Below are 27,816 nucleotides of genomic sequence, written 5' to 3'. Positions count from 1 at the left end.
TGCCAAAAACGATTATTTTGCTGGTCAACTAATCACCAAAATGTAGGCGTGAGTAGTCGACCAATCGGATCGTATTTAATTCACAGCATATCGCACCAACATGCAGCTGCTCATACAATAACCATCATAGCTTGCAGCTTGAATTCTTGAAAGCACTTATCCCACTGAGTGGGTGAACAGCTGCGAGTGTTTACTAAGGCAGCAAATGTTGCATTCGTTGAGTGTCTCTAATGTTCGTAAAACGTTCGCCAGATGCCCGCCAACAGTTTTAGTGATTTAAAAATGTGTTAAAAATTTCCTTGCGATAAGAAAAGTACAGGCGAACGTCTGGCAAATGTCTGCCGACCATTTGGCGAAACATTTGTGACATTGAACGAACCCTGACGTGAACACGCATTTTCTACCTACGCGAACCGTTTACCCCTCATTGGGATAGGACAGGGGTGCCCACACTTTTTCAGCCTGAGAGCTACTTATGACATGACCGAGTCAAAATTATCTACCACCTACTAAAAATGCAAAACACATTATTTATAAATATATTGAGAATTATTTTTATATGAACTGTATATGCTGGTGTACCTTGCATGACTGCATCAAGCTATACAGCACAATACAACAAAAAAATGTGTTGTAATTACCTTACTCTGATGACTTGCACTGAATGGAATCAGCCAGTAACGCTTGGTCCGGACAGTAGCTCCTGATAGGCAGCCTCAAGCAGATTTGAAGCAAAAACAATCCGCACATTCGCTCCATTCGGCGCGTATAAAACAAGCCAACTTTTTTGCACACTATGCTAATGCTATCAATATTGCTGGCCGCCGAGTGAACAGGACGCTGTGTGGCTGTGTGTGACTTAGTATGCCCGATGCTGATTGGCTACCGCGAGGCGAAATGGCAAAAATTTGACTTGTTTTACACGAGCCGAATGGAGCGAATTTCTGGTGCTTCGCTCCACATCCCACCGCTCCAAACGCATCATTCGCACCGGCCCAACTTTGATTACTCAACTTTGCAGCTTGTCCCAGCATTCATAACAGGTTTATAAATGAGGGAGCACCTTAAATTGATGGCGATACTTTGGCCTTAAATTTTGTAGCTGTAATTATTTAGTGCATTTCAAAATGGAACCAAATACAATAATTTGTTCTATGCAGGCCCAATAGTCGAAACACGACATTCTGATTAATATTGCGTTTGTGGAATATGAGTTAAGTAGTAATATCCTCCTTGTTTTTGTCCATCTCAGGGGACATTTTGCTATCATAGTTGCTCAGGGCTCAGATAACGACCAATCATGACTTAGCTTCAGAAAACAGGTGAGCCGTGATTGGTCGTTATCTGATCCCTGAGCAGTTGTGATGTCATTTTAAGTCAACAGAAGTGATAAAATGGCCACCCCCGAGATGGCTAAAAAGGGGTGGATTTTGCTGCTTAACTCATATTCCACAAACGCAATATTAATCAGTTACATCAAACATAAACAATAACCTGTATTTGCTAACTACAGCTAGCTTCCAGATACAACTGTCCCTATGTCAAAAATGAAATCGGCCATCAGCCACAACATGCTTCCTCTTAAGATGCTCGTTTGTCACTGACACACCGCTATGAAAGGCAGGTTTGCATCATATTAAGTACTTTTGGTGAAATGTGTCGAACTTTCGGACTCTATTACTAACATCAGTTAGCCATGGCACTTTATTAGCCACAATGCTTTTGTTTACATCACAGACTATTTACCACTTCTGCACATGCGCATCGCAGACAAGGCATACAGCCAGTGGGAGAGACGAGAGAAAAACAATGAGCCAAATAAATAAATGCTTAAATAAATGACTTGTTTATTAGTAGGCACCCCTATTACACATGACAATTACAAATTTTGGTACAGATTTTAGCAAGGATCATGGAAGTTGACACACATAATTTGCTTTTGCGGGCCACATGAAATGATATGGCAGGCCAGTCTTGAGTTTGACACCTGACTGCTCAGGTAACGACCAATCACAGCTCACCTGATTTCTGGGTTTGGTCATGTGACATTCGCAAGCTTAGGCACGGCGATGTCATTTTCAGTCGACAGAAAGTGGTAAAATGCCCGCCCCGAGAGATGAATAAAAATGGGTGGATTTTACTGCCTAATTCATTTCCCACAAACTTAACATGAGTATGCCATGTTTAGACTCATGAGGGTGCATAGAACATAAAATAAAGGTATGTACCTTAAAGTACATTGGTATTGCTCCCTCCTTTATCTTCCTTACACAAAGGTTTTTTGTTTTGCACATTCATCATGAAATACTTTAGCTGCCTTTCTATATCAAGGTGTTTACATTTTTTATTGATTTGCTTCTGTTGTGTTTTGTCTGTCTACGTCAGAGTATGATGTGTACATTTTTCTTGAATTGGTATGACATTTGCAAAGCAAGTTCAATTTAGTCTGTTGGCCATTTCACAAACTCCAAGTCATAGAGTCGTCCTATTAACCTTTGGCTCTACTTTTTATAGCCCTTAAATGTTCTGTAATTTTCTTAAAATTCCATCACTAGGATTTTTCTGAAATGGTTTCAACACGTCTCTGTCATTTCCAGATGTGATCTTTGTATCAGCGGCAGGCAGTATGCTGTGTCAGATCACCAACTCATTGCTGCTTCTTCCTGTATCTGTGGCGAGGCCTTTGTTAAGCCACCTTCTTGACTTGTTCCCTCCTCTGGACCGGCTAAACAGGCTGTTGCCTGCTGCCTTCCCTCTGGAGGACCAGGAGCTGCAATGGCCTCTTCATGGTACGAAATTTAACCAGTTCATTGTTTCATATGATCAAACCTATATTGTAATGTGTATGGTAGGCTTAAAACTTAAATGTAGACTGCACTATCAGTAACAAGTCCTGGGTGGACACAGCACAAGATCACTCATGGTGGCCTCTGGGGTGTCTGGGAGAACGGCTCACGATTGATCGTTGTTTGATATTGCGTTTCCAGACAACACGATCATGTGATCACGCGCTCCTGACAGACTCTGAATCTGTTGTATCAAATAGGGCTGAGGCGGACGCCTATTACTCGAGGTAATAACTCAGCTTTGGTGCTTTTTAAGTAAACTTGCACTGAACAAGCTGAAGCCTCGTCACAAGTATGTCCTATCAGTACTTTACGGGAGCAAATGTCTTCCACTAATGATTATTATGATTATTGTAGGAAATGTGAATGAAAAATAGATAAAGAGCATAACAGTCACGACTGGATCTTTTATTATTATTATTATTTTTGATGTATATGTCCTCACGTCGACTGCCAGCTAGCTATCGGAGCAGCCTAAAAAACTACGCGAGAGGACTTGACCTGGCAAGAGAGCATGACCATGGCTTACATGAAAATTAATATGAAAGAATTACGAAGAAACTAAGTATAGTGCAGGGGTGGCCAACCACGCAAAGGCAAAGAGCCATAGGTTGTGGCTCCTCAATTTTCTACATGGAAGATTGAGGATCCAGTCATTTTCTTGGACTGGACGGGGCTGGTGTTTAGAGAGCAGGAATGAGCAGGAATGCTCCGAGATAGGTGAATGGAGGAAAACACCACTTCAGGGGTGTTTTTGGTGAGGAATTAGCATATTAACATGGCTAAAAGCTAAAAACTAAAACAAATGTTGGTTCTGCATGACAAGCATCAATGACCCTGTCAGACATTTTAGTGTAATTTTTTCATTCAGCAAAATACTGCCTCCTCCAACTTCCTAGGTATGTCAGACTTCGCGGAGCCAGGTTCAGGAATGTCTCTTCCGCAGCCAGCGCTGTCCTGGGTGTGGCTTGTTGACTTGGAGAGGACAGTAGCCTTGCTGGTAGGTCGTTGTCTTGGTGGGATGCTGCAGGGCGCCCCTGCCTCTCTGGAGGAGCAGGATACTGGTTACTGGCTCAAAACCCCTCTTTTCAGCAATGGTTTGGAGATGGACATCCCACAACTGGGTAAAGAGACATTTACGTTATTCTTCTTGACTTCTAACCGTCCTTTTTCTCAGAGCTGTATTGCTACATTAAGTATTTTATAACAGACATGTTAATGTGATGATGTTTTTTTCCAATCACTGTTATTTTTTAAGATGCTTCTATCAGCTCGTTGCTGGAGGCTGCACTGTCAGATAATGAAGAACAGAAGCCATTTGACTGCACGGTGCATCCTAATTTAAGTGTCCTGGTAGATTTGGCTTTAGGCTCCTCCAAAGAACCTGCCAATAGCCTCTGGATCAGCATGCAAGACTATGCCATCAGCAAAGGTCAGTCTTAAATCAGGCATATCGTCACCTTCCTAAAGTAATGGGTAGAACTGGGCGATATGATATACATACCATGAACTCCATCGTTGTTGTTTTATCGTGTTATTGTTTTACTATCGTGTCTCTCATCACTCGTCATTTGAAGCAAACAGTGAATAATAAGAACGGCAGTGAAAGCTTGAGTGATGGTCAAGCGTTTTTACTTACCATGCTTGTTCCACACAGCAGCCACAGATGGCAGACTGAGCAATAACCCATGGAAGTGAATCACGATACGTAGTCATCACATTTTAGTCTTATGGTGCAAAATTAAATCCAACAGTCTGTGTCAATTAAGAAATACTACACTACCTGCATATATATAATTGATAAATAGGATACCTCAAGGCATGTGAGTACTCCTTCAAACTACACAAGGCCTGAAATAGACTGTTTCGCATAGCGGGTTCCGAGTCTGAATTTGATTTTTTTTTTCCTTCATCTCAACACAAAGAATAGCATAACTGAGAATCACAGATTTCTTTTTTTTTTTTTTTTTTAATTTTTCCTATAATTGAACAGCGGAGACGGTCCCAAAAAGCTTTGCTAGGCTGCTTACGTTACAAACGTGCGTGTAGTCGACAGGTTGGGGCGAGATCGGTGTTACTTAGGCGGCAGCTCCTAGTTAGCTAACAATGAGCTTTGGCTGGCTACTACTCCTCATAAACACTACTCTCCCCAGGAATCCGCAGAGAAAAAGTGTTTATTTCACGGAGAACAATCCTGATTCTGCAGAGAGCAGTTCTTGATTCCGCGGCTTGAAAGTTGTTTTTCTGCGAGCATTAAAAGGCAACCTAAAATGACCGGTTATAAAGTAAATTAATGTAATAAAGAAGTAAGAATTATTTTTTGGAAATTATTTGCAAAGCCAATAAAATGTGAAACATTGTGGTCATAAAATAATCAACATCAATATCCTCTTTCTCCCTCTTGAGATTTATTTTGCATTACTTATAAAGTGCAAAATATTTCACCAAACTATGGGTTTGAAGCAGAACAACTACCTAATATTAAAGCAAGTATTTAAACAATGTGTAAACAATGTTGTATGTCAATTTAGCCACACATCTATTACGCGTGGGAATGACGCGACGTCATCTTTAGTAGACGTCTCCATGAAATGAGCAGATCGAAAAGCTTTGCCTCATTTCCCCAAAATATTTCTACCTCCTCCCTCATTGCTTCTCTATCAATATGAGATGATAAAAAGATGAGCCCCTACACCAAGGGTGGGCATTCCAATCCTTGAGGGCCGATGTCATGGCTGTTTTCCATCTCTCCCTGCTGCAACACACCTGATTTATATAATCATATAATCAGTAAGGTCTGCAGAAGCTGGATAAGGATCCTGATCATTTGAATTAGGTGGGTTGCAGTAGGGTGACATATAAAACATGTAGGATACCGGCCCTCGAGGACCGGTATTGCCCACCCCTGCCCTACACACTGGACCATACAGACTTCCGTAAACACAATGATTAGGCTATAACTACAAGGAAATGTCCTGAAAAAATGTATGATAATGTGATGACTGTTATGCAATATTTTGCAGATTGGGACAGCGCCTCTCTTAATAACGAGTCCCTATTAGATACTGTATCCAGGTTTGTTTTAGCAGCCTTATTGAAGCACACTGGGTTGCTCAAACAAGCACATGGAGAGGGAAGGTAATACATAATTTTTTTTAAAAAAGAAGCCCAAATTGAATATAGTTTGAATTGTCCAAATTTCACATTTTGTCTTTCCTATAGAGACCAGCCATCTAAGTCCTTGGCAGAGATTTATCGCAGTGTTTATATGGTACGAAATCGGCTGCTAGCATGTAAGAATATGGACTTCATTCAGACGCGATCTTCATCTCGGGAGAGGAGAGTAAGTTGCCATTACACAGACACACGTGGATGTTTTTGTGTGTATTTCTTTGGTAGGAGCTCTGAAATGACATGTTTTCTCATTGTCAGTTATCCTTATGCTTACCCTAATTAGGGTAGATAGTCTTTTATTTTCTTTCTGAAAGTTCACTGTGTTATCGTCATACAAAAACCATTTAAAACAAACATGTTATATTGTCCATCTGGTAAGATTTCAGACAATCAGGACTCTTTAGACATGGATCCACAAGAACATTCGTTTACCCGCACCATCGATGAGGAGGCTGAATTGGAAGAGAGAGCTGACCGTGAGAGAGAAGAGGGCCATCAGGAGCAAGATGATGATGAGGAAGACCGGGAACATGAGGTCATGACAGCTGGAAGTAAGATCAGCACATATTTGGAATGACATTAAAATGAAATACAAAATCAATCAATCAATCAATCACATTTTATTTATATAGCACTTTTCATACATAAAAATGCAACTCAAAGTGCTTTAAAACATTCAAAGCAAAACATAGAATTATCTTCAATCAAAAGAAAAGATAAATTATTTAAAAGTTGTTGAAAGCCAAACTAAAAAGGTGTGTCTTGAGCTTCCTCTTAAAAATATCAACAGTCTCTGCAGACCTGACATCCTCTGGCAGGCTATTCCAAAGGTGAGGACCAAAACGGCTGAATGCAGCCTCGCCATGCATTTTGGTCCTCACCCTTGGAATAAATAAAAGGCCGGCGCCAGAGGACCTCAGGATCCGCGAGGGCTGGTATGATAAAAGCAAATCAGATAAATAAGATGGCCCAAGACCATTAACACATTTATAAACTAATAAAAGTACTTTAAAATCGATCCTGAAACACACAGGGAGCCAATGCAGCAATTTCAAAACTGGCGTAATGTGCTCCCGCCCTCTGGTTCTCGTCAGCACCCGAGCGGCTGAATTCTGCAGTAGTTGCAGTGGTGAAATGCTCTTTTTCGGGAGGCCAGAGAGCAGGGCATTACAGTAATCTAAACGACAGGAAATAAAGGCATGTATCAGCACTTCCGTGTTAGCCTGAGAGAGAAACGGGCGGACTCTGGCGATATTCTTAAGGTGATAAAAACCAATCTTGGTTACATTTTTAATATGAGGAATAAAACTGAGCTCAGAGTCAAAAATGACGCCAAGGTTCTTCACACAGTGTGAGGGATTAAAAATGTGTAGTTTTGGTAAAAGCTTCTCTCGCTGAATGATGAATTGGAATGTGGGAGGAAACCGGAGTACCCGGAGAAAACCCACGCAGGCTCGGGGAGAACATGCAAACTCCACACAGGGAGGCCAGGACATCTGAACTGTGAGACGGACGTGCTAACCAGTCGACCACCGTGCCGCCCTTATTTGTATACAGTCCCCTCCAAAAGTATTAGAAAGGCAACACCAGTTGTTTTGTTTTTGTTGTATACTGAAGACATTTGGGTTGCAGGTCATAAGATTAATATGAGCCAACGATTCAGAAGTACAACCTTTATTTCATGGCATTTCCATCTAGATGTGTCAACAAACTCAGGACATAGCACCTTTTGTTTGAAGCCACCCACCTTTCAAGTGAGCAAAAGTAGTGCAACAGACATTATTAAAGGGAAGTCAACCCCAACATTTTCTTTCCAACAATATGTTCTATTGTTGGAAATGAGTGGTTTGCATCTTGTAGTATGGCCGGTATAATTCTTCTTTTGAAGTCTTTTTCGAACAATGGCTTGTGATACATTCACTCCTGGCCTGTGAAGATTGGCAGTGATGTCACTGAGTGTTGTCTCTCTGTGCGCAGTACAACAGTAGTTTCTTCCTTTTCCAGGACATTCCAATCGCTCTAATCACTTTTCCATTTTCTCTCAGCTTCAAAATGCTTTTGATTTTCTGCCATTAACAGCTCTTGTGTTGTTTGCTTAACAGCAAATGCAGTTTTCAGTTTCGGTTGAACCCCACAGCCAAGAACAAGCACTATCTAATGTTTCAGCACTCGATCTAAAAGACAACACCTGAGCAAGTAGAAATACCATGTGTCCTGAGTTGTTTATCACATCTAGATGTAAATACTGTGAAATAAAAACTGAAATTCAGAATTTTGTCTCATTCATCTTTTGACCTGAAACCCAAATGTCTTCAGTATACAAAAAAAAAAGGAATTGACCTTGCTGTTCCAATACTTTTAGAGGGGACTGGATGAAAGTGGACGAACAAACCGCTGGTTTATAAAATAAATGAAGACAAAGTTCTATTTAGCTTTTTTTTTTTTTTCTCATATAAAAAAACTATCCGATTCGTGACTCAAAATTCATGACCGATCCGAACCGTGACTTTTGTGATCAGTTGGACCACTAGTGAGTACCAAAGACAATCTCCTCGTACTCATGCGTGTACTGCATGAAAAAAATGATGTGCACCCCTGCTTATAGCCATGTCACACAGCCATAATTTACCACAACTATGTGGAGTGTTATCATATATGATCCTGCTCATGTGGCTGTTGTCATATGGTAATGAAAAGTTCGACACATATGGGGCTACAAACCATTGGACTGAAATGTTCAAGCATGTTTTCATTCTGAGCATGAGTTGCCTTAAATTGTGTATTAGGGTGTCTGCTACTTTTCCTGCAACCTACTTTAATGTGTCTATGTGCATGTCTCACACAGAAATCTTTCAGTGTTTTCTCTCAGCACGAGATGTAGCACGTAGTCGGGACCGAGAGAGGGCTGTCAGCTTAGGCCTTGGCTCCAGCTTGGTATCCAGGAGCGGAGGAACAGGAACCAGTGGAGGAGGAGAGGAGGATACGATTCTGTCTCAAGAGGGAAGAAGGGGCAGTACGATTCTCCCTGAAGGCCAGGACTTGTACACAGCAGCTTGTAACTCTGTGATTCACCGCTGTGCCCTGCTAATATTGGGGGTTAGCCCTGTATTGGGTGAACTGACCAAGCAGAACCAAGAAGAGGGACAAACTACTGCTGGAACACAAGATTGTCTAAGCTTCATGACAAGGTTAGATGCAGTCAGTAGCATGGGCGGAATAACAGAAGCTTGAAAAACAGTCATTGACAAAACCATTACCAAAGCAACTTACCACCAAATCTAACCTCAATTGTAAATCAAGCAAGTTGAGTGAGCAGTAAACCTTTTAAACTAGGCTGTTAATGAAAATAACACAACTTGATAAAATTGAGTTTTACATTGTCATAACCCACTCACAGATGTAGGAAATGCAATCATCAAATTGCAGTACATACTATTTGCATACAAATACTGTACATTGCCAGAGCAGCGGTTATTAGCTGTCTTTTTAAGCTTGAAGGAAAGACATGTGACTTTCGACCCTAGTTACAGAGATCAGATATGATTGAAAACCATAGGACTCTAGTTCTGATAGGGGTGACAAGCATCAAAAAAGGTACTGCACTCAGAGAAGCTCCAGATGTTTGTTTATTGTATTTTTTTCTATTAATTCTCCAACATTTCAGATCACTGTCTTTATCAGACTGGTCACCATTTGAATTGTTTTTGATTTTAAAGAGCATGGTTCCTGTAAGGAAATCAGACAACTAATACCAAACAAAGCACAAAGAAACTAGCCACAAGCATACATTAGTATAATTCACAGTTGTCTGAAACTTGTGTTATATAATCGATAATGTTGTGATGTCTTGTAAACATACACCAAGCTGCATGTACTTTGTACTAATTGGCCCTTAACTAGCAACCTTGAGCATCAGATATCCTTTGAAGTAAAACCAAGCGCAACACCTTGAGCAATCTCTTACTAGTACTTTCCCCAAACCAGTAACATTTGTTACAAGACTCTGTTGTTTTCTTCAAAATGTATTTACGGTAGAGCTGTTTTTATTTTCCCAGGAGCGAGAGTCTGAGTGCTGAGAGCCGCTCAGTGCAAAGCAGTCCGAGCTACAGATTGATGAAATCCAGGAGCGAGTCTGACCTCTCCCAACCTGAATCTGATGAAGAGGGATATAATCTGGTACTTCACACTCAGATGTCATACATAGATTATGTACATAATACTAATATATTGTGGTTCTAATACTTAATCTCTTATGTTTGTGTGAAAATTGAAATATCTTTTATATTTCAAGTATCTTTACACTTAACATGGCTGATTCTCAACAGCCAGCGTGCAATAATCAGTGTCAATTTATTTGATCTATTAATCGATGAATCACATTAAAAAACATGTTTTAAGTTCCATCCCTTTATTAACAAACAGGACAATAATTGAAATTTACAGTGTATGAAAAAACAGAGCTGGGCATTCCGTCTATCTGCCTATGATGGGTAAAATTTTAAAATAGAGGGACTAAGCATAGTCAGAATCCCATGTATTTAATTTGTCTTTCGTCTGTAGTCCGCCTTTAGTCTATTTTTGCGGCGAGGCTTTGATGGCCGCCGCGAGGAACAATAGTGAGATGTTGTTGCTTGGGGGACAGATTTGATTGAGGAATCAGGCTGTGAACAGGCTTCCATCGAAGTTGGCAGTCTGAATGGCTGACAGAAGCCCGTTTAAAATCAGAGGCGGACAGGCCGATAGACTGGCACTAGATCCCCCCCCAACGCCCTACCCCCGAAAATAAGGCAAATGACGACAGAAGGGCACCTATACTGCAGACGGATGACGAATAACAGACGCTAAATTTTTAGTCAAATGCCCGGCTGTGTAAATCACACACACATTAGTTCAATATAATTCAGTTGCTGGTTTGGTCTGTAACATGTCTGAAAATGGGGAAACCTTTGCACCGTTTATACAATGTTTTTTTTTTTTCCTTCTTTCAGAGTGGAAGGAGAAATGTTGACCTGGATTTGGCATTCTCTCACAAAAAGAGAGGTAAAGATAAGTCTTTAATGTATAGTAAATGTTTGTTTTACCCAGCACTATGCTGTCAACTCCCCTTGCTTGCCAACAAATCTTCTTAACTTTTTGCCCGATGCTACCAGTCTCAGATAGCATTCAGCCTCAAAAGAGTCAGTATCCAATATGATGTTTTATAGGCATTGCTCCAGCAGTTGCCACTGTACAGTATGCCTGCTGCTGGCCAGTATTAAACTAGCCTAACTATATTAAACCTAATATAAATCCTAACTTTTCTAGTTCACGTCTGAACAAGTCATACCAAATGGGATGCATAAAAATGGCAACATTTGATACATTAATGACTTTGTAAAAGGATCTCTTTTTGCAAGCTAGCATTATGTGTCCATCCCAAGTTACTCTTGTCTCTCTGTCTTTTGATCCCTGCATGGATAGTTTATTTGCTACTTTTGGGGCAATTGAGTCCCAAGCGCAAGAGGAGCTGCAAGCACGTAAACGATGGCATGTTTCTTTGTCTAATTAGCTTGATTCTCCATCTCTGTAATGCGCCTCCCATTCATTTAACTCTTTCACTTATGGACTTGTATTAATTTCGGTATTAGTGGTAATATGGGTGGCATGGCTCTGGTGGTAGAGTGGTTGTCTCTCAACCTGAAGGTTGTGGGTTCGATCCTGTGCCTTTGTGACCATGTCAAATTGTCCTTGAGCAAGATACTGAACCTGGTTGCTGCTGATGCTGGATCGTCAGTAGGTGAATGAGAAGACAGTATTAAAGCACTATGAGTTCCTTGAAGTTAGAAAAATGGTGTGACTGAATTGACTGAAAGCCCATTATAATTCTAACTCAAGATGTAATTGCAAAACATTTTTCTGTAATAAGAACTTTGTTTGCAACAAGCAGTGGCTGACAAAACAGGTCAGTTTTTTTTGTGTGTAACTTTAAAGTGGAAGTCAACCCTAAAATGTTCTGTCCAGTAATATGTTCTGTGCAGGCCCACTAGTCGAAACATGGCATTCTGATTAATGTTGCATTTGTGGAATATGTGTATAATTCACCCATTTTTGTCCATCTCAGTTTTTGTCCATTTTGCCACTTGCTATCGACTGAAAATGACATCACAGTTGCTTAGGGCTCAGATAATGACCAATCATGACTCAGCTTCAGAAAACAGGTGAGCCGTGATTGGTTGTTACCTGAGACATGAGCAACTGTGATGCCACTTTCAGTCGGCAACAAGTGGCAAAATGGCCACCCCCGAGAGGGCTAAAAACGAGTGGATTTTGCCGCTTAATTCCACGAACACAATATTATTCAGAATGCCATTTTTAGACTAGTGAAGGCGCATAGAATATGTTTGGGTTTGAAGGGGAAGTCAACCCAAACATATTTTTTTCAAGAATGTTATATGCAAGCCTAGAGTTGAAACAAGGCTTTCTAATAAATATTGCGTTTATGGAATAAGAGTAATCCACCCGCTTTTAGCCATTACTGGGGCCAGCCATTTTGTCACTTGTCGACTGAAAATGACATCACAACTGCTCAGGGCTCAGGCAACGACCAATCATAGCTCACCTGTTTTCTGAAGCTGAGCTGTGATTGGTCATTACCTGAGCCCTGAGCAGTTGTGATGTCATTTTCAGTCCAGAAGTGATAAAATGGCCGAACCTTGAGATGGTCAAAAATGGATGGATTTGCTGCTTAAAGCGGAAGTCGACCCTATTTTTTCAAGAATATGTTCTCAGCAGGCCCACTAGTTGAAACGCGGCATTCTGATTAGTTTTGTGTTTGTGGAATATAAGTTAAGCAGCAAAATGCACTCATTTTTAGCCATCTCTGGGGGCAGCCATTTTGTTTTCTGTCGACTGAAAATGACATTACAGCTGCTCACAACGACCAATCACGGCTCAGATTCACAAAACAGGTAATCCGTGAATGGTCATTGTGAGCAGTATTATCAGAATGCCCTGTTTCAACTAGTGGGGCTGCTGGGAACATATTCTTGAACAAAATATGTTTGGGTTGACTTCCCCTTTAACTCATATTCCACGAACGCAATATTACTCAGAATGCTGTTTCAACTAGTGGGTCCGCTGGAAACATGTAATGTGTTTGAGTTGATTTCCCCTTTAGGTGGTAAAATCCACTCGTTTTTGTCCATCTCAGGGCTTAGCTAACACCCAATCATGGCTCTGCTTCAGAAAACAGGTGAGCGGTGATTGGTCATTCATTATTTGAGACCTGAGCAGTTTTTATGTCATTTTCAGTCGACAGAAAAGACAAAATGGCCGCCCCTTGAGATCGCTTAAAAGCTTAACTCATATTCCACAAACGCAATATTAATCAGGATGACATATCTATACTATTGAAGGCACATAGAACATATTATTGTAAAGAATATTTTTCATTTGACTTCCCATTTAAAGCGGAAGTCAACCTAAACATATTTTTTTCAAGAATGTTCCCAGCAGGCCCACTAATTGAAACGCGGCATTCTGATTAATGTTGCGTTTGTGGAATATAAATTAAGCAGCAAAATGCACTCGTTTTTAGTCATCTCAGGGGACGGCCATTTTGTCTTCTGTCGACTAAAAATGACATCACAACTGCTCACAACGACCAATCACGGCTCAGATTCAGAGAACAGGTCAGCCGTGATTGGTCCTTGTGAGCAGTTGTGATGTCATTTTCAGTCGACAGAAGACTAAGTGGCCGCCCCCATAGATGGATAAAAACAGGTGAATTTTGCTATATTCCACAAACGCAAAATTAATCAGAATGCCGTGTTTCAACTAGTGGGCCTGCTGGGAACATATTCTTGAAAAAAATATGTTTGGGTTGACTTTCGCTTTAAAAGAAGACAAAAAAGTAGGGGTGGGCGATATGGCAAAAATATCATATCACGATTTTTTTAAAAATAAAATCAAGATCACGATTTTATCATGATTCAAGGCTAATTTGCACATTTCTGACCATTTTCCTCATGTTAAACATGTTAAAAAACACATTTAAAATGTGTATAAAACTCTAAAAGAAAAAAAGACATTTTAAGTCAGCTAAGCTTTCTGAACAGGTTTTAATTTGAATAGTGACAATTTTTATCAAAATGTGCAGTGAATGTAAACATAAAAACAGCTCGTAACACAGTTTTAGTACTTTGAAGAGTCTTTTAAACCCCTCGTTTTCCACTGTTTTAATGAGAATCATGTCTTCATGCCTTTGGCTGTCGGCGCTGACGTCCGAACCGAGTCTCTGCAAACTTTGCAAATAACTGGTTTGCGCTTTCCCCTCCGAGGAAAAGCCAAACCAAATCGACAGTGTGGATGTGGAGTTTCTTTTCAGAACCAACTCTGCTTCGTGGTGACTTTCCACTTTAGCTTCCCGCTATACAAATAAACAAGGAGGTAGGGAGTGTCACGTACCATGCACTGTGCGTGCTGTGATTGTTTGGTCGGGTAATACACGTTAGCAGCTTTGTGCCGCCATAGAGCTAAACTGTTTAGAATGTGACATGTAGACAATCAAACGATCTTTCGGCTTTATGAGATTGTGAACACGTTAAACCGCTTAACGATCTAACATCATATCGCCCACCCCTATAAAAAAGGAAACAATACCACAGCAAAAACTTAAAACAAAAGTAAAGAGCAGTGAAATGATAGCTAACAGCTATAAACTTCAAATTCATTTTACTTGTATTCAACATTACAATGCTCTTAATGAGATTAAAGATACATTTTAAAACTTTTTAAACACTTCAGAACACTTGAATATGAAAAACATTTGACTCACACTGCTGATATATTGTATATGTATTTACATCCAGGACTTTACAAAAGTCTTAGCGTGCAGTCTCGGATGCCAAACTGTGGAGCGGGTCGTGAGCGCCTGAACGGATAGAAGCCTGAATGGGAAGCCGTCATTTCTAAACCACATAGTGGTAGTTAAGATAGGTGACTGCTGATGTGGCAAAGTGCACATCCAGATTTGGATATTTATTTATTTAATTTAAACACGAACCATTTTATCATGAAGACGTGCGTCACAGACGCTTCCGCCTTATGAGCGCAGTCTGACAGGCCGACAAAGTTGGCGCGCCTTAGAAGTCTCCCTACTCCAACACACCTGATTTAAATGATCATCTCATCAGCAAGCACTCTAGAAGCCTGAAACAATCCTGATGATTTGGAATAGGTGTCTTGGATTAGGGAAACATCTAAAACAGGCAGGATATGGCTCTGTGTAACCTTAAGTTCCCTATCCGCTGTAGTCATTGTTACATGACGCTAGCTTCGCATTAGCTTTCCCGTGAAAACTACCAGAACGTTCTTCCACTGGATGTGTTTACTTCTACTGTTTCTGGCTGTGTTGCGATGTTGCGTAGTATAAAACGTACATATATCTTCTTCCTCCAATTCTGATCAGCTGAGAATGACATGATCGGGCCCGATTTCCGATCACATGATTGGGATCGGGACATCCCTTGAAGGAACCTTTTGAACTGTAAAGCGGTTGCTTGATTCAGTTTCTGTTTTCAAATGCCAGTACAATACATGAATAGACAGGGTTCTCATTCCTTGTGAATACTGGATTTGAGTTGAATTGCTGCAATTAAAAATTGCAATCACAATGAAATCTCCACTGATGTTGATTTATATTGATTACTTAAGTTTACAACCAATACTGTATAGCATTGGTCCCAAACCTTTTCTTGCGGCACAGACCGGTTTCATTTAAAGCAATATTTTGACAGATCAGCATAAAAATGTTGGAAATTGAAGCAAGGTATTCAGTGTTTTGTTTTTTTTGCTTGCAGTTTTTAAAGGCTGCACTGCTTTACTTGTGAGGTTGGCGGCACAAATTGCAGACGGAGTTTGCAGTGTTAAAACTGCTTGCAACATTTAAATTTAGTCTCACGGAGTGAGCAAAAAAAAAAAATCTCTATTTTTTCCAAAAACTCGATAACGATAATTTGACGATATTCTACAAAAAATATTTTAAATCTGCACAGACCAATTGTGGATAGACAGCGTTTGTGAACATCTCTTTTAAATTGCTAAATACCGCTTCTGCAAAACAATGATATTCTACGACAATATTTAACATTGAGAAACAAAAAATTATGTATAGATTTACATTGATTTTTGGGATATTTATGTCATTTAATATCAATCAATATCAATATTCAATACCTCTGCTGTTATTCCATAATGATATGACATTTTGAGCTGCAGTAAGAATAAGAATAAGAATAAGAATGCCTTTATTGATCCCACAGTGGGGAAATTTTCATTGTTACAGTAGCAAAGATATAGGTCACACAGGGGCGGCGGCATAATGTGGCCATTAATGTATAACATTGACGGCAAACATTTAGAATCAAACCTATGTAGATATACGCAGTAACATGTGTATATACACATGTGTAAGTACCACTGCCAACTACTAGAGCAATCAGAATGAGAAAAAGGTAACTACAGAAATCAGAATGGGAAAAAATGTATTTGATATGTGACGTGTGACGGAAGTGTCACCCAGCGAGAGAAAAAAAAAAGACGTTATGACAACACCAGTTCTCATACATTGGCCACCGTATTCAGAATAAAGTTGAATAACAAAATTGCAATTTAGTGGGAAGTTCATTTTCCCACTCATTCATCGCTGTTATATGGAGACTTGTGACTTTATTCATGTTTGGCTGTATCCTGGCGTCACACTAATAAGCCGTCGTAGTTTGTACAACATGCCTCGGGAATACAGGCTAGTTATGAATGATGCGGACTACAACCGTGTAAACTGAATGTTAAAAGATCATCCAGGCTGTCACGTTTGACTTGTACTGAGCGTGTGTGTGCGTGCGTGCGTTTATATTTGTTGATTAAACTCTGCGACTCTCAACTCTCTGTTTTCTAGGTGTGTGTGTTTAAGCTTTTGTTTAGCGTGCTTGCGCGGTTGCCAAGTTTTCCTCGTAATCCATACGGCTCGTGATGCAACAAAATTGCTCTTCACAGTGACCGTTTTGGCACATGTTATTCCTACCGACGTCAGTCTTGTCAACCCCAAACCATTTACAGACTACGGACAACGTGGACTCGCGCCTTGCTATGAATCTGATCCCCGCTCGACACTTTGTTTGAAACAGCTCGGCTGCAGTGTGGACAGAGTCACGTGACCGGGTCCTGCCCGCTGATTCGGCAAATGATTATCACTTCCTCCTCATCTGCCGTCAACGCACCCCGATTTTCAGCATTTCCTTATACTTTGCGGCCGTCCACTGACTCGCTTTTCGAGGCAGTATTAATAATACTCGATAATCTAAAATTACACATCGTGTAAGCAAGATTGACGATGACATCGATGACGATCTACATCGCCCACCCCTGGTCTCACGTCACTAATCCTTTCCTCCAAATCCTTGACTAAAGTTACGTTCTTGCCTAACAAAACATGCCCATTCATAATGGCATGCAATAATGTAAGTTTGTCATCATCATGACATAGTCACAGAGAAGGCATATTTAGCGTCAGCAAAATAGTTGCACTAGCAATACTGAGCTACCATTTGGATCGTAAACAAGCTGTTAGCCGTGGTTGTACGTTGGTAGCATGACTAATTCCAAATGGAATGGTACAATAACACAGGTTTAAAATTCAATTTTTTCGAATGTACAATCAATTAAAGACCAAAAAGAGATGATGAGCGTACCTCTCAAGCAGATTAAGTGTCCTCGTCAGGCACACTCTCTGTCTCTGATTGATTGTTTTTTCTTAGCCCCTTTTTCTTCAAACTCAAATTAGAGGCAGAGGTTCTCCACAGACATTTTTAACAAATTTTTGCTTTCTTGTGGGCTTACTTTTTTATGTTCAGTGTCATGTGAGCGAGACAAGGGCCTCGACGTGTACAGAGGCACAGGTGGATGGACCTGATGTTTAAAAATAGAATTTCCTTCAGACTCTGATGATCAATAAAATTTTTTTGTTCAATCTCTCCGTGTGGCCATTTACCAAATGTCCCACAAACCAGGACCGGTCCACAGCTAGGTGGATAGAGACGCTGCTGTATAGCATTTCATAGCATTCTGTCCAGTGCAATTATCAGAAATTCAATTTATTCATTATAAACAAAGTCATGTTGGCTGATTAAGGCATGTGCAGGCATGAACAACCAGAATTTTGATGTATGCTGAAGTTGTTCCTGTGGAATGATAAGGCTTTGCACTGAAATTGATATGTGCTTACAACAACATAAGTCATCCATTAAACAAATATTTTTATATTTTTATATTACCTGCTGAAGGCATTTCCCCTCTCTTCATTTCCTCAGGTCTTCTTTATACCTCTCCAGACTCACTGGCGGAGTCTTGGTTTCGTGCAAAACTGAGCCGTCAGCGTAGCTACAGCTCCGCATACTCATACGAAGAATCAGACCTGGACCTAAACCGCTCTCTTGGTATTCATGCTCTGATTGACAATATGATCAGCTTCATCAATGGCGATGTCGGCCTCACTCCAGCCTTCAAAGAACCTGAAGAAAGCATGTCAACCAGTCCGCAGGCCACTATCCTGGCCATGGAACAGCAACAAAGCAGGGCAGAGGTGAGAGATTGATAAAGTATATACAGTATATGCAATGATATTACGAACAAAATAGTTGTTCAATAGCCACATTTTACCACCACCTGCAAAATTGGAAGGGAACATTATTGACAATTTATAATTGATGCCAGATTACTGGCATCAAACATGCCTTGAATGAACCTTGACGAGAACGTAACATTTGCTACCTTCGCAAACACTTGCTAATATTTGCAGTTCGGTCGGCTAGTGGCTTTACTGATATGCTTACATTCGGAGGGTTGTAGCGTCCGATGTGAAGTCCGAGGCAAGAAAGCGGAGGTCAGGTGCCCACCGGTCCTGGCCAGATGAGGTGCGTCACAGGCACTTAGGCCGGACCCGAAACATGGAAGTGGAGCGCTTCCAAGCAACCTGCTGAAGAAAATTATATTTTAAGCTAGAACAGCACATTATTCAAAACAAGACCACAATGATATTTTTTCACGAATTATCTTTTTTTTTTCCATCATCATCATCTGGTGGGTCAGATATAATTGGTGGTGGGCCAGTTTTGATCCGTGGGCCCCAAGTGGAAGAGGTTTGGCGAAGATTTATCTCTGTCTCATTAAACGAGGGTGTGTAGACTTTTTATATTCACGGAAACCATTGTGATAAAGACATATATTTTTGTCATAATTTAAAATCATTCGCAGATTTTTGATAAAAGGTCAGACTCGGACATTCTTCCGTCAAGATACATAATATTAAAAACTACACCAGCTATTTGTATTCCAGCACCGTCTCATAAAGCGAAAGCTCTGCCACTTCAACACCTGTCCCATTGGGTAGTGAAGGCCATATTAGTTGCTTATGAGAGCCGTGGGCTGCTGCCTTCTGATGGTTTGCAGTCTCATTTCACAAGAGGCATGTTGCCTCTTGGGTCCTGTTTAAGTGGCTTTTACTCGGACGCATCGGCTTAGCTGCTGCTGGTCCTCTCCTCAAATGACCAAACTGCCGTCATTTGCACATTCAATACTCAGTGTGCAAATTTGGGAGTATGCAATAACCGTATGTCCAACCATGAAATACTGAGCAATGTTTAATCCAAGGTCTAAACTGCCTTGCTCAACATGTACCCAAAACCTAAGGGCAACTAGAGAGTTAATGGCATCACAGTTGCTCAGGGCTCAGATAATGACCAATCTTGGCTTCGCTTCAGAAAACAGATGAGCTGTGATTGGACGTTACCTGAGACTTGAGCAACTGTGATGTCATTTTCAGTCGACAGAAGTGACAAAATTTAAAGTCTCTTATTTGTTGTGGGTCAAGCTTACCCATTTTAAAGTTTCAAAAATGCTCAAAGGGAGCTTTTTTCTTTATGAAACCTCTGCTTAGCTAAGCATTATCAAGGAATTTCCACGATTGGTTACGCCAGTGGACGATTCACTGCACAGACTTGGACTGATTCAAGTAACCTGATTTCCCACTTTGTTCCACATATCAATGCACCCTTTGGAGAAATATGATGCTGTATAATTGTTTGTTTAAAAAGACACGGAGAGTGCATATATACTGTACATATTATCCGATCAGTGTCCTATTTTCTAACATAATGTTTTGTGTCTGCAGCTGAGGTTAGAAGCTCTCCATCAAATTGTGGTATTGATTGCTGGTATGGAGGAGAAGGGTTGTCTGCCAGGGAACACAGACCGCCCATGCAGTGCCTTCCATTCCTCCTCCCTACTCACATCTGTCAGGTTGCAGTTCCTGGCTGGTTGTTTTGGCCTGGGAACTATTGGCAATGGAGGGCTGAAGCGAGAGAGTGTGCAGCTGCATCATTATCAGGTATGAGACGTGGCAGTCTGACAGTAATTGGAGGAACGTGGATTATGCATTAAAAACTATTTACTGTATTTAGTTGGAGTTGAAAGCTGTTATTTACCTTAAACTTTGCTGCCCTTCCATATCCTTCCATCTTTTTAGGATGGTGTAAAAACAGCTAAGAGAAGCCTCCAGTTGGAAATCCAGACAGCAGTTCATAAGATTTACCAACAATTATCTGTAACACTGGAGCGAGCGTTGCAGGCAAACAAACACCACATAGGTAAGCTCTAAAGTAGTGATCGAAAAATGGGAGCCTACAGGCATGCACCTTCACACTGAGTGGCCCCTTGATTAAAAAATAAATAATCATTTATTTTCAGTATTTTTATTTTTTTTAATTTTTCAATTTTGAGTTTTTAGGCAGGAGCCAACCCCTGTCTTTTGTGGAAAATGCATATTAGAGGTTTATCAGCGATTTTTGGTGGTGTTTTTTCCAATAAATTTCAGTGCGCGTCAATTATATGCAAATTTTGCCTTTCGCAGGCCAACCCTGTCCTTATCCCATGCGAATAGCCGGTTTCAACTGAGTAGTTTTGTTGCAATATCACCTTTCATCACTTGATAGCAGACAAGACTCAGTTGTGCTTGCACTGTGTCTTATACTGACATACACTACGTGAGTGGGCCTAGTGATTTTTTATTTATTTATTTTTTTGGGTCGATTTGAAATTACATTCATAACATCCATCCATCCATTATCTGTACCGCTTATCCTCACAAGGGTCGCGGGGCGTGCTGGAGCCTATCCCAGCTGTCTTTGGGCAGTAGGCGGGGGACACCCTGAATTGGTTGCCAGCCAATCGCAGGGCACACAGAGACAAACATCCGCACTCACAATCACACCTAGGGGCAATTTAGAGTATCCAATCAACTTACCATGCATGTTTTTGGAATGTGGGAGGAAACCGGAGTACCCGGAGAAAACCCACGCAGGCACGGGGAGAACATGCAAACTCCACACAGGGAGGCCGGAGCCGGGCTCGAACCCACAACCTCTGAACTGTGAGGCGGACGTGCTAACCAGTCGACCACCGTGCCGCCGTACACATTCATAACATATATTATAATATCGAAACATTTCGAGTGACTTGATTTTGGTGAAAAATAAAATGCACAAAATCTTTCTTGCACTTAAAGGGGTAATCACCCCCAAATCCACTTATTTTTGTGTGATTAACTGGATAAACTGGTGTTTACTATTGCTGTCTTCATGTCCTGGTCATTATTTTTGACATTTTAGTGCATATTTGTTGAAATCTTGTATTTGGGGCAAAATAAAGTTTGTGTTGAGCCATCTTCAGGTGAAACATTACACTGCATGTGAATTTGGCTTTCTGTCCTCTGATTGGGCTAGCAGAGACCTTGACATAGTCATTCTGCCACAGTGGTGTATATTAGCGGCTCAGTCTCATACACGCCTCCGTAGCGAGTTGGAATATTATCGTTTGGGAACATCTCTAGATCAATTTTCAGGTAGTGATTTATTAGCATTTTATTTAGCATAGCTTGTATATAAATTATTTAGGTTGTTTGTTACTGCTGCTGTCAGTTACAGCCAGACAAAAAATTATGGCCCCCTCCATCATTTAAATTGCCCATCCCTTATGTAAAAAAAAAAAAAAAAAATGCAACCCGGATGAAAGTACAGTGTATATGCACAAGTGCTTTTCATGCCCTAATTCTGTGGTCCCCAACCACAGGGCTGCAAAACCCAATGTCTGTGGTCCATTTGGTCAGGTGCATCTACCCGTGCCTCTGTACATGTCAAACCGCTCCTCTCTGTTACATGGTACGATATATAAAAAAATAAGCCTAGCAAAAATGAGTCAAAAACAACCTTAACAACCTTCTTTGGAGAGCTCCTTTGGAAATGGAAAAAGGCCAAATGATGAAACAAAACAAGAACCTATAGCTCCCAAGTAGATAAAGCTGCAATTAAGAGACAATATCAGCAAGCCCTACTCACAATAAGTGTTTTTCACTCCAAGTGATTCACATGCACCAAAGCTTGCTCTGCATAAAATAGTATGTGAGGAAAGGCTCTCAAATGAGGCAAAGAGTCCTTCAAAACTGCCCCAATCAAGCACTGAATTCCTTGCTTCCAGTTCCAACACCCTATCATGGTGTAGAGGGATTTTCTGTCAAGACGGTGGCCAAAACTACTGGTAAATTAGAATAGACTGCACAAGGCTTCCATTAATTACAACAAAATCATTCAGTGTAATGATGAGTTGTGCTTTTAATTATGTGTTTTTTTGTGTGTTTTTTTTTTTTATGCTGGTCTTTCAAAATATTGCCTTTCATGAAACCGGTATCTGGTACAAAAAGGTTTGGGGACCACTATGAATTTGCATGTGGGTCAAGACCCAACCAAAATGATCAAAGTTTTTGTCAGCACTCAACCTAAAACGTTCTACTCTTTTGATTTTCTTCCAACTCCCAGAAGCCCAGCAGCGTCTTCTGTTGGTAACTGTGTTTGCACTGAGTGTTCGCTACCAGCCGGTCGATGTCTCCCTGGCCATTTCTAGCGGACTGCTCAATGTGCTTTCCCAGCTCTGTGGTACAGACACCATGCTGGGGCAGCCCCTCCAACTGTTGCACAAACCGGGAGTATCCCAGCTCAGCACTGCTCTGAAGGTGGCCTCTACGCGGTTGCTGCAGATACTGGCCATCAGCACTGGGTAATTTGTGGTATACAGAAAGAACACTATATATATATTTGGCATGGAGGACATTAGATTTTTAATAACATGGTTAATTTTACAGGACTTATGCAGACAAATTGAGTCCAAAGGTTGTCCAGTCATTGCTGGACCTCCTCTGCAGCCAACTGAAGAACCTTCTATCTCAGGCAGGAGTTAGTGTCCTGTGTTCTGGAAAAGACCACGAAGAATCCAAACAAGAGGATGCTTCTGAGTCAGAGAAGAAAGATTTCAGAGGTGACCAAATATTTACAGTTGAAACCAGAGGGTTACACTATATGAAAGGATGCATACTTTTTTTTCTTACTGTTTGACATGAAATCAGACTACCGGTAAACCTTTCCTGTTTTAGGTCATTTGCGAAATGTTGGGATAATGAGAAAATGATTTTTAAGACAGATTTTCATTACTTTTTCAATATCAGAACTATACATAGAGTAAGAGTAATGTAGCCTTTAAACAATTTGGGAAATCCCAGATGATGTAACATGGAAAAGTCAAAACAACTATGCCAAGATATCAGAAAGTTAATCGTGGAATTTCACGAGTCTGGTTCATCTTTGGGTACAATTTCCACATGCCTGAATGTGCCACGTTCATCTGTTCAAACAATTGCGAGCAAATATGAATACCATGGAATGTCCAGCCATTATACCGCTCAGGAAGGAGGTGGGTTCTGTATCCCAGAGATGAATGGGCTTTGTTCCCAAATTTGCATATCACCCAAAGAACAAAAGCAAAAGACCTTTTGAAGATGCTGGCTGAAGCTGGTAAGAGTATGTCATTGTCCAGAGTGAAATGAGTACTGTAACGACAGTAAGAAGCCATTGTTCAAAAGAAACATCAAAAAGATTAATTGTAGGTTGTACCACACAGGGACAAAGGCCCATGTCCTGTTATCTGATGAAATTAAAAATAAAAACTCTTTGGCCACAATTAGCATTGTTACATTTGGAGGTCAAGGGGGAAGCTTGAAAGCCTGAGAACACTGTCCCAACTGTGAAATACGGGGTGGCGGCATCATATTGTGTTGTTGTTTTGCTAAAAGAGTTACTGGTGCATTCACAAAAAAAGGCATGATGAGGAAAAAACAGTACGTTGAGTTACTGAAGCACTGCGCACAAATGGGTCTTCTAAATGGGCCCGAAGCATACTACCAAACCGGTGACAAAGTGGCTTCGGAATGACAAATGAATCATTTTGGATACGCCATCACAAAGGCCTGATCTCAATCCTATTGATAATTTATGTATACAATTGAAAAGGCATGTGCCAGTAAGGCAGCCTACAAGTTTGGCTCAGTGACACCAAATCAGACAGGAGGAATTTCCTGCCGACTGTTGTGAGAAGCTAGTGGAAAGATATCCAAAGTGTTTTCCCCAAGTCATACAGTTTAAAAGCACAGGTGTCAAGCTCCGATCCTCGTGGGTCAGTGTGCTGCATCTTTTAGATCCTCCAACACACCTGATTCAAATGATCAGTTAGCAAGCTCTGCAGGAGCCTGACAACGATTCTAATCATTTGAATCAGGTGTGTTGGTGGAGGGAAACATATCAAACATGCAGGACACCGGAGTTTGACATCTGCATCTGGCACCAAATACTAATGAAATGTTAGTAAACTTCTACCTTTGACGAATGTAATTCATTATTCTGCCATTTAGCAAATAGAAATAATTTTGGTAATCCTAATTGACCTTGAACAGGATAAAATGAGTCTGATTTCAGGTCAGACAGTGAGAACAAAACATCTTTATATTTAATGTATTTAAACTTCTGGTTTCAGCTGTAGGAATTTCTTTCCAAACCCGACCATAATAAGTTTGTAAGTTTTGACCGATTGGGCACATTTTGTTGAAAGGTAGTGATGTCGTTTTTCAGCTTTACTACGCAAGCAACACACTGCTGAGCTACACTTGGGAGACTTTCTAGTATTCCTAAGGAGAGTAGTGTCCTCCAAAGCTATCCAGTCCAAGATGGCCTCCCCAAAATGGACTGAAGTGCTGCTTAATATTGCTGCACAGAAATGCTGCTCTGGTAAGACCATCTGTAATTCAATGGTTTGGGGATGGCCTATGACACTAATAAAACATACTGGACTTTCAATTCTAGGAGTCCCTCTGGTGGGGAACCTAAGAACTCGGCTTTTAGCACTTCATGTTTTGGAAGCTGTCTTACCTGCATGTGAGGCCAATATGGAGGATGAACAAATGACTCAGGTATACAAGCCCCCGTGCAGTTTGGAATGATATCAGGAAACATAGATTCCTTAGTATCTCTAGCTTGAACACATACTATTTTATCTTACTCATTCCCACAGACACCACCCTTTTTATCTCGCATATCTTGACAATATTGATTATTCTATTGAATCTGAATGTTGATTTATTTGATTGTAAGGCCTAGATAGACCAATCCGACGTTGGCCAACTGTGACAGACGCTTACCTCCTGTGGCGTCGGGCCGACTGTCGACAGGTCACGCTGGAAAAATACACCTTAACAACAGACAGCGACACTGACCATTAAAGTACCTTCAGCGCATGCGTGAGATGTAATACCTCTCCATATCATCTGCGTCGGTAGTGGTTAGTAAAAGCCAACCGGAAAGCTGTTGGCCGGGGTCGGATTATAAAAACGTGAACAATGCATTCAGCGATATTTTTCGCTCACAATGAGCAACCCCTCAAGTTCTTTACACAGTGTCGAGAAATACTTAAATTATCAACCCTCGCTCTTGTTCTTTTAAGACGATTAAGGCAGCAAAGTCATGCTCACTGTTTATCCGCATTTGTCACTTCCCATTCGTTGATTCTGTAGCTAACAGCCAATCAGAGTGACCAAATGTCACAACTCACTACGCCGATTCAAACATGATAAAACGCCCACCAGACGCTTCCTGACGAGGTCCGATGTTACGACGGAGTTCGCAACATCAATCAGACGGCACAATCGGACCCCCCGACGCTTACTGACATCCGACGTCGGATTGGTGTATCTCGGCCTTTAGGCACGGATGAATGATGATTTTATATGCTCTAAATGTTTAATGAAAAAAAAAAACACACACAAACACACAACTGACTTGATAATTTTCTCTTCCAGGTTGTTGAGCGGCTATTCTCCCTGTTGTCTGACTGCATGTGGGAAGCTCCCATTGCTCAAGCCAGGCACTCCGTCCAGATTAAAGAAAAAATACATGAACTGAAATTGCAGGTTGAAAACAAAGCACAGTTATCTCCATAAAGTGGGTCACTATCTATTTATTTGTGGCACTAACATACCTTTTATTGATAGGGAGACGCCGAAGAAGAAGAGGAGAACCTTCCCATCCAAGAAGTGTCCTTTGACCCAGAGAAGGCTCAGTGTTGTGTGGTGGAAAATGGACAAGGGCTGACACATGGCAGTGGGGGTAAAGGCTATGGCTTGGCCTCCACTGGAATCTCTTCTGGTTGCTACCAGTGGAAGGTACTATTCTTTGATTTCCCCTCATTTCTATTACTATGAAGTGCCTAGAAAATATATTACACCACCACCGAATATAAACTGTATAACACACCTACATGTTTCTGTAATAACTGTACCAGTATGTCAAAGCAAAATGTGTAATGCTGAAATATAATTATTATAGTTATCCATAAATGTTTAAGTGATGAATAAGATTACAAATTATAGTTACTTGCATTCTTTGATCCCATTTGAAGTATTGTGATCAGAAGGAGATGAAGGTTTGTCAGAAGTGCAAATGTTCTATTCAAACAACGATAGTATGGCGTTTGTGAAACCCATTTTCCCTTAGCAGTACAATGCTGCATGCTTTTGCTCTGTTGCTATGTGCAAAAAGGCACACGGAAATGCAGAGGGGGCGCATCAATAAATTTTAATGGGACATCCGTCCATCATTGTCAGTCCGTGATTATTTCAAGCCGAACTGTAATCGTCAATCCGTCATTATTTTTCTTCTAAAGTTTGGAGTAAACAATGTAACTAAATAAACGAAAACAAAGAATCAGGAAGTACAAGACACTGTTGTTTGCAACAGCTTTTGCTTGTCCACCATGTTTTACTGCAAGGACTGTTTGCACCAGTTACAAATTCTCATAAGTGCGCTGTGCAGAAAATGTGGCCAATGCAAACCCACACACATGGGGCGTGGTTGCTGAAATGACGTGATTTTGAAGCGTGGACCCGTGCTGACCTTGTGGACGCATCAAGCATAAACCAAGCTTCAGTCATCAACGAAATGGCAGTCCGTCAGTACTGACCCGGTTATTGACGATACGTTGATGGAAGAAAACACTTCTGTCAATGCCTCTTGCATCAGTTTTTCAAAGTGACCCGTCATTTGTCATTCGGCAGCAAAACGGGCATCCGTCATTGTCAGATTGATGGAATGCCCACCATTGCAGAAATCACCCATATCCCTAGCAAGTTCAGACGTACTTCCAGGTGCTTGTACACAAAGTCCACAAGTCAAAAAATCAACCCAAAAAGTTCACCATCACAGGGTTCCCGCTGGGTTTAAAGTCTTAAAAGCATTGAATTAAAGAATTTGGAAATAATACCTTAAAATGTTTTGGGAAAAGTATTGAATTTTTATATCTGGGGCTTAACTGTTATGCTATATGTAAGTCC

The 27,816-nt window shown here is 40.8% G+C and overlaps 1 protein-coding gene across 11 annotated transcripts in view; it reads left to right on the top strand.

Moving 5' to 3' along the window:
• The window catches only part of herc1 (HECT and RLD domain containing E3 ubiquitin protein ligase family member 1), a 99,245-nt gene that overhangs the window by 29,101 nt on the left and 42,328 nt on the right, over positions 1 to 27,816 (top strand). For 7 of the 11 annotated variants that reach the window (XM_086024808.1, XM_086024807.1, XM_086024806.1 and 4 more), the window contains 19 exons: positions 2,598 to 2,789; positions 3,746 to 3,970; positions 4,105 to 4,278; positions 5,870 to 5,984; positions 6,069 to 6,189; positions 6,400 to 6,571; positions 8,866 to 9,208; positions 10,076 to 10,196; positions 11,009 to 11,060; positions 11,481 to 11,546; positions 18,368 to 18,639; positions 20,227 to 20,442; positions 20,581 to 20,701; positions 22,925 to 23,162; positions 23,248 to 23,420; positions 25,064 to 25,219; positions 25,295 to 25,401; positions 26,287 to 26,397; positions 26,479 to 26,649. In XM_086024808.1, coding sequence (XP_085880934.1) covers positions 2,598 to 2,789; positions 3,746 to 3,970; positions 4,105 to 4,278; positions 5,870 to 5,984; positions 6,069 to 6,189; positions 6,400 to 6,571; positions 8,866 to 9,208; positions 10,076 to 10,196; positions 11,009 to 11,060; positions 11,481 to 11,546; positions 18,368 to 18,639; positions 20,227 to 20,442; positions 20,581 to 20,701; positions 22,925 to 23,162; positions 23,248 to 23,420; positions 25,064 to 25,219; positions 25,295 to 25,401; positions 26,287 to 26,397; positions 26,479 to 26,649 — 3,146 coding nt within the window. The remainder of the gene's footprint in view (positions 1 to 2,597; positions 2,790 to 3,745; positions 3,971 to 4,104; positions 4,279 to 5,869; positions 5,985 to 6,068; positions 6,190 to 6,399; positions 6,572 to 8,865; positions 9,209 to 10,075; positions 10,197 to 11,008; positions 11,061 to 11,480; positions 11,547 to 18,367; positions 18,640 to 20,226; positions 20,443 to 20,580; positions 20,702 to 22,924; positions 23,163 to 23,247; positions 23,421 to 25,063; positions 25,220 to 25,294; positions 25,402 to 26,286; positions 26,398 to 26,478; positions 26,650 to 27,816) is intronic. The other 4 variants (XM_086024811.1, XM_086024814.1, XM_086024813.1 and 1 more) reach the window with 1 other exon arrangement.

The sequence above is a fragment of the Filicampus tigris genome, chromosome 3 (genome assembly GCF_054856515.1).
Source record: "Filicampus tigris isolate MCC_2025a chromosome 3, RoL_Ftig_1.0, whole genome shotgun sequence".
Taxonomy (NCBI): domain Eukaryota; kingdom Metazoa; phylum Chordata; class Actinopteri; order Syngnathiformes; family Syngnathidae; genus Filicampus; species Filicampus tigris.
This window is presented reverse-complemented; position numbering and strand designations above follow the sequence as displayed.